Source organism: Rhinolophus sinicus, chromosome 2 (genome assembly GCF_057876585.1).
Source record: "Rhinolophus sinicus isolate RSI-liver-muscle chromosome 2, RSI-T2T, whole genome shotgun sequence".
In the NCBI taxonomy this organism is placed as follows: domain Eukaryota; kingdom Metazoa; phylum Chordata; class Mammalia; order Chiroptera; family Rhinolophidae; genus Rhinolophus; species Rhinolophus sinicus.
The window spans coordinates 116,120,776-116,127,969 of NC_142502.1; the positions used below are offsets into that span (position 1 = coordinate 116,120,776).

Here is a 7,194-nt window from a genome sequence, read left to right on the forward strand (position 1 = left end):
GTTCGTTTGGCCAGATTCTGGGGGGACTTTGCGTGCTCGCAGCGGGACCGGCGCACCGCTCGGACCGGGGGACACTCAGGCCCCGCCTCCCACTGAGGGTGACTGGGCCAGCCCCACGCTGGAACCGTCACCACACCGAGAGGAATTGCAGAGCAGCCAGTACGGATGCTCCCGTCCGCCGGCTTCTGGGCTTCCGCCAGGGAGCGCAACTGGGTAACGCAGACCGGGGCCGACTTGGGGTGACGCTCCTTCCGGCCGACTCTGCGCAGGCGTACGAACCAGTGTCCCTAAAGGACGGTGAGTGCATGCGTAGGGCAACGCGGCGTCCAGACAAGCCGCGAGCAATACTTGTTGAAGGACCACAGCAAAGGACAGTTGCGCTCCACTAGCTCCAGTCAGGTGGCTGGGAACGTGTGTGGCTGTGGCCCAGCCCCGTAGGGCGACTCGCAGCTGAGTGCCGCGCTTGCCTTGCTGCCGGGGCACCGCCGTATTTCCCAGTATTTACTTCCGCTGAAGTCTGGGGGCCGCCAGGGCAAGCCAGGAATAGGATACGGCCACTGAGCAGGTCGAGGCGGAAGTGGCTAAGAGCGCCGCCACTGCAGGCAGGGACCGGAAGTGGCTAAGAGCGCCACCATTGCAGGCAGAGGCCGGAAGTGGCCCTTCGGACGCCGCCGTTACCGGCTGAGGCGGAAGGAGAGGCAGGGCGCCGCCATTGCCGGCAGGGGCGGAAGCAGAAGCAGGGCGCCGCCATAACGGTTTGGTCCTTAAGGGAGTAGAGCCGCTTGTACGCTGTGCTACCGGAAAAAGAGAAGCCGAGAGGGTTAGGCCGAGAGCCGCCATAACAACCTGACACCGGAAAAGGCGGGGCGCACCTCCCTGACTATTGCTCCCAGGCACCGGCCTCGACATGTGAGTAGCAGGAGCGCCTGCCGCGCACGCCTGTTCTACCCCGGTGACCCGGGATCCTGGAGGAGGGATCGGCCCCTCTGTTCTTAGAGCTCCCGACCATCCGGACTCCGCGCCGTCCCCTCCTCCCCGCCTGTCCAGGCCTTGCCCCTCCTCGTGCGATCCGAGGACTTGGATGTTTCCTCTCACATCCAGAGCTCCTGCAGGACCCCAGTCCTTGGAGCTCCACGTTTCTCCCCCAGGTCACCCCACCTTCCCCTTGGGCTCCGTGCCGGACCCCAGACCTCAGCGACAGGCACAGACTCGTCCCAAACCTGTCCCCAAGCTGACCCGGCGCTTCCAGATTGTGCGCCGAGGACCCTGTGACCCCCTAGGGCCTCAAGTGTCACCTCGGTGCCCCGTCTTCAGGCCTCCACTCTCAGACTCTGGTCAGGAGACCCTCCCTGGGATTTCAGACCCCACCTGTTGGACCCTCACATCCACCTGCGGCTCCCGAGTCCTCCCAGAGCTCTGGGTCCTACTTCTAAGGCCGCGCTGGAAGCGACTGGCCTCCCAGACTTCTCTGCCAGGCCACAACCCTGCAGTAGAGTGAGCAGACCTGTTTAAGGACCACCACTACTTCCTCCCCGAAGCCCCTGGCCTACTCCACAGACCCCGCGCCGCCCCGCCCCCGGGCCCTGTCCCTGGTCAACCCCCAGACCCCCCCACGGACCCAGGTCACAACCCCCTTCCCCACCGTGTTCCGCAGGCAGGCGGCCCTGGAGGTCACTGCCCGCTACTGCAGCCGAGAGCTGGAACAGTATGGCCAGTGTGTTGCGGCCAAGCCTGAGTCGTGGCAACGCGACTGTCACCACCTCAAGATGAGCATCGCTCAGTGCACGTCCTCCCAGTGAGTGCGGGACAGTGCAGGGGGGCAGGGGGTGGGGGAGGCAGTGCGGGATGGACAGTGGTGGGGTGGGGGGGGTAGCAGGGAAACGGTGCAGGGCAGCGCGGGGTGGACAGAGAGGGCAGTGGTGGCGGGCAGGGAGGGTAATGCCGAGCGGGCAGCGCTGCAGAAGCCTGGACGCCGGAGGTGCCCTCCCGGCAGCCCCATCATCCGTCAGATCCGCCAGGCCTGCGCGGAGCCCTTCGAGGCCTTTGAGGAGTGTCTGCGGCAGAACGAGGCGTCCGCGGGCAATTGTGCAGAGCAGGTGCGCCGCTTCCTGCAGTGCGCCGAGCGCGTGCCGCCACCGCGCCGCCCTGCAGCCGTACAGGTAGAGACCAGTGTCACCCCCAGCCCTGCCTTCCCCGCAGGGACTGGCACACAGTCCTTGCTTTATCCCTGCCAACCTGCTCAAGTCCCCCATACCTGCCTGGGCATGGTGGCCAGAGAGAACCTAAGAACTGAGAACCAGTGACAGCACTCTTTTGCGTGAAGCTCAGCAATGGCTTCTTGTCCTCACTGAACAAAACCCCAGGTCCTGGCTGGCTCTCTGTCCTCCCAGGAAACCTGTCAGCCCACTCCGTCACCTCGCCTGCCCTGCCTAGGACCATCAGCTGTCCCAGCAGGGACTGAGCATGGGGTGATGGTCCCACTGTTTTTATTGTATCTAGCACAGAAGCAGCTGCAGTGTACCTAAGGATGGTACAGTTTAAAATAAATGTCCATACTGGCAAAAAGGTTAAGAGCCCTGGTTTGGCTGTTTACAGCACGGTGAGCTCCAAAGGCAAACGTCACATCTTCACCAGCACCAGTGACACCCCATCTCCTCTTGGGCCTCCATTTTCCTCTCACCGCTTCCAGCCAGTTCACCCTCTAACGGTCCCAGAGTGTCCCTGAGAAAGTGTGACCATGTTCTGCTTTACCTGGAAACCCTTCCACAGGCCAGGTCTCAGCTCCTGCGGCCCCCTCCCCCTCCCAGCGTCCATCCCCGAGGCCCAGCCCCAGGCCGTGTCTCTGTGGTTAGACTGCCTCTCCTAGTCCTGCTTAGCTGTCACCTCAGCAGACGTCTCCGAGGGCCTGTCCCTGCCCAGGCTCCATGTCCCCGAGCCCCCTCACCATGGCTCACATCACTGCCCTCCCTGACCCTGCAGTCATATTTTGTGAGGCAGGGACGAGGGAAAGCCTCAGGCCCCAAGACCCACTGACAGGCAGGGTTTCCATTCTTCTCAGGAAACGTTCGGCAACGACCGCATGTTGGCCACACTGGTTTCCTCGTCACGTTGGTGACGTTTCCTGCAAGGTTTTTGGTCTCTGAGAGTAAAGACCCCACCTTCCTACCGTAGGGCCAATTGATCCTTCCCACTCGTCCCCATCTCATAAGACATGAGGTGCTCACACCTGATCATGTGGCCGACAGTTGAAGTGTCCCTGAGCCAACACGTCTCTCTTTCTTCCTGGATGTTGTCAGTTGATGTAGTTCTGTTCATGTGCTGTCTGTCCCTCCCTAGAATCAGAGTTGTACCTGCCACGTCTGTTGCTAGTCCCTGGTGCCTGTAGCGGTGGCAGGCACACAGCAGAGCTGCCTTCTGTGCCCCATGACACGTCACTGCGTCCCCTGTTCACGTGGCAGGTGGCTGAGGTTGTCACCTGACACGCGGTCCCTCCAGACCATGCGCTCTGCAGGGGCAGCCTCTGCCTTGTCTCCTCAGTCTCCCCATGGGGTCCCAGGGCCGGGCACAGAACGGGGGCTACTACACGTTGACTTTTTTTCCCCACAGACACAGCCACTTCCTGCCTCCTGAGGACACTGGACCGTAGGAAAACGATGGGCATGACTGGCCACTTGGTGCCCCCAACCCTGGAGAGTGGCCAGATGTCCTGAGGGCTCTGGACTCGGGACTCACAATAAATACAGACTCTGTATTCCGGGCTCTGAGTGCTTTAGCCCCTGCGGACCCTGGACAGCGGCCGGGCAGGAACCCGTCCTCTGAGCCCAGCGTCACCGAGTGTGCCAGGGCCTGTGTCTCCTCTTGTTAACTCTGCCCACAGCCAGCTCCTGTCTCCTGCGTGGACGTGGGACAGGCCCTTCCTCCCACCACACCAGCACTTGCCCAGTTTTCGAGTGTCGTGAGGCCTTGGGGCATAAGTCACACCTCTTTTCCTCCCGAGTTCAGAGCAGTCGAGCAATAGATTGGGCAATTGGGATCCAGTCCCACTGGGGACTCCTGTGAGACTGCACAGGACATCCCTCAGCCCCCATGTGTCACCAAAGGCTGTTTTCGTGGGCATGACCGTCTAGCACTCGCCCTGCTCTGCAGAGTCGAGCAGCCCCTGCCCTGAGCAGGGGGTCAGGTGACAGCACTCAGCACACAGTAGAGCACGAGTGGATGGGTAGCCACGGCTGCCGCAGCTTCCTGTCCCTTGGGTGATAGCTTCCATGGGCACAGCAGGTGATCACAGGTCCCCCAGCAGGGACAGGTCTGTGGGAGAGAGTCACAGCGTGCCCAGGGCTGCACCCAGATCCCCCATTCAGACCATTGCTCACTGGACTGGTGGTTTGAAACAGACCTGTACCCCGGCTTGGAAAGTGAGCCGGGGTCTCCTGGGGACCATCTTTGAGGCAATGGCAGCTGTCACGTGTGTGGGAGTGAGGTGGAAGTCCAAGTGGTCAGGGCGGACACAGCGCTGGTCATTCCTGGGGTCCCTGAAAGGCTGCGGGATCCTGCTGGCTTCTGTCCCCAACTCGTTTCCTTGAGCTGTGGACTGAGTCCTCGGTTTTTGTGTGCTTGCAGCCAACCACACTTTGCCTGAGTGGCTTCTGAAGTGCAATAACAGACCGGGGCAAGACCCCCCCTTCAGAGCATCCAGTTGGCTGGACCGGCTCCCTGTGTGTGGTCTTGGGTTTGGGGAGCAGAGTGGAAGCCTCAGGCCTGTATCGCACACTGTGGGTCAAGGCGAGTCCTGAGGCCGAGGGGGGAGGGGGCGCCTGTGTTGGTAAATGGTATGTTTTAAGAGTTGTTCACATAATACGAATTTTCAGATGGTCACAAATTTGTTCTCAGAATGTCATGATTATCTTTCTAGAGTCTATAGAATCTAATGACAGTCCCTTTTTCGTTCCTGACGCTGGTTATTTGTACCTTCCTCTTTTCTTCAGCAGCCTGAACTGATAGGTAGGGTTTTATCAAGTTCATGGACCTTTGCACAGAATCTGCTTAGGTTTTGGTGATGCCCAATTTTGTGCATTTGTTTTTAACTTAATTCTCTTCTGTATTGCCTTCTTTCTTTGGGTCTAATTCCTGTTTTCTGCAATTTTGACATGAATGTTTAGCTCACTGATTTTCTACATACACCTAAGTTTTCCAGAATGTGGCTTGGGCTGTTTGCTTTTTTCATTGATTCCCTGATTATTTAGAGGTTGAAAATTATGTTTCTTGATTTCTAAACATGGAGATTTTTTTTAGCTTTCTTGCCTAATTGCAATTGGGTTGGAAATATGTTTTAAATGATTTCAGTCTTTTGCCTGTTTAGTCTTGATGACTGAACATACAGTCAGTTTTATTGTGCCATTGTGCTCGAATCATAATCCTTGGTTCCCCAGAACAGACTTAGACACGAGGGTTTGGGAGAGGCCCCCAGTCCCCATTAGAGGGCAGCGGGCACTGAAATGGGGACAGAAAGCAGCATGCGAAGGGCGCTTTGTCAGGCAGCTGTAACTCTGGGCAACAGCGTGGTTCCCTGGGGACAGTGGCACCAACCTGCTTCCTGATCAGGGGAGGCTGTTTATACACTAACCCCGTCAGTCATCAGATGTCAGTGTCATGGAAAACAAGAAGTAGAGGGAACGCTGTAAATTGGAAAAGCATGTCTACAAGAAAAATATCAAGAACCTTAACCCAGAAATTCACCGTCTAGAAATTCAGCATAAGAAACTCATTTGTAAAATCAGCAAAGATTGAACTACAAGTGTTTCATCACATTGTGGCTTGTAATTGTGGGAAAGGAAGTGGTGTAGTGGAAGTCGATAAATATTGGTGCGCCTATGTAGTGGAATACAATACAGTCATTACAACGAAAAGATATTAACAGCATATTAATAAGTAATAAAAATATGCTTATTCTCAATTTCATTTAGATGTTTTTTAAATGCGAGAACAGCCAAAACATTATTGACAGAGAAAAATGAAGGGATATCTGTCACTGATACTAGGACATGGTGTGGAGTGCCACCCCTAGAATAAGGTGGTGTCAGCATATACCAGAAAACAGAGTGGAAGAATAGCTAGCTGTCGGGAGGGGGGGACACCGATTTATACGTGCAAATTTAACTTACGATAAAAGAGGCATTTTAAATCAGTGGGAAAGTAACTAACTGTCCAGTAATGGTGTTGGAAAACAAATATTTTTAAAAAAGAATGTTCCAGATCTATTAAAGAGCTAAATATAAGTTAATATATTGGAAGAAAATGGGAATTGTCTATTTCATTTAAGGCAAGAAAATTTAATACAGACAAAAATGCAACAGAAAAAGATGGGTAAACTTGTTTACTTTAAAATTTTACCTAACAAACAAGCTTACAAGAGAGAGGACTGACTGGGAGAGAACATGTACTATGCATAAGAGACAAAAGAATCAATCCAGAATATGCAGAGCAATCCTACACATCAAGAAACAAAGGACTCAGTAGAAAAATGGGGCGGTCTAATCCTCCATAATAATCTCGTTCCCCATTGACAGTGTTAACATCCATGTGCATCATTCACTCTGTTGGAGGGGGACACTGCCCCGTCCCACAGCCGGGGCTGGCTGTGGCACTGCAGCCAATAGAAGGTGAGCAGTTGTGACCTGCCACATCCAAGTACGTGTCTTCAGTGTCAGGCATGGCTTGGCTGGGCCTTCGCTGCTGTGTGGCGGCAGCCTGTCCTGGATGGGGATGCCCTCTCAGGCTGGTCCAGGGAAGGTAACTGAGCAGCGCCCTCTGAAGTGGCAGAGCTAGGTGCTATTGTAAGACACTGAGACACTGGGGTCATTTGTTACAGCAGTGAAACCTCCGTGATACACAGGACACTCACAAAAGGAAGCAGAAGGATGCCACCCTTATGCCATCAGAGAAATGGAGATGCCAGTGAGGGTTTTGGCCCTTCAGATTAGCAGAAACTAAAAACGCTGATGAAGTCTAACATTGGCAGGGGGAGATGGAAATGGGAACCTAACACACTTGTTCCAAGGGTTAACGGGAGACCCTCTTGGGAAGAAGTTGGTGACACTCTCCTATTTGTCTCTGCTGGGCCCATTGGGAACGGAGAGGGTGCAGGTTCTTAAACTCTGTTGTTAGAGGGTTTTTTGCAACAATTTATGTGTTATA

At 55.3% G+C, this 7,194-nt stretch overlaps 1 protein-coding gene across 1 annotated transcript; it reads left to right on the forward strand.

Moving 5' to 3' along the window:
• The first annotated feature begins 275 nt into the window (after positions 1 to 275).
• On the forward strand, positions 276 to 3,751 carry CHCHD5 (coiled-coil-helix-coiled-coil-helix domain containing 5). The gene is made up of 4 exons (XM_088795957.1): positions 276 to 909; positions 1,655 to 1,795; positions 1,994 to 2,159; positions 3,607 to 3,751. Coding segments are annotated over exons 1-4 (333 nt in total). The 5' UTR covers positions 276 to 907; the 3' UTR covers positions 3,631 to 3,751.
• Positions 3,752 to 7,194: the final 3,443 nt, after the last annotated feature.

What these genes read in the sequence shown, in the direction of transcription:
- CHCHD5 (XM_088795957.1), top strand. An exon ending in GCTCAGTGCACGTCCTCCCA is followed by an intron (nt 1,796 to 1,993) that starts GTGAGTGCGGGA and finishes CCCTCCCGGCAG; the next exon opens with CCCCATCATCCGTCAGATCC. An exon ending in GCCGCCCTGCAGCCGTACAG is followed by an intron (nt 2,160 to 3,606) that starts GTAGAGACCAGT and finishes TTTTCCCCACAG; the next exon opens with ACACAGCCACTTCCTGCCTC.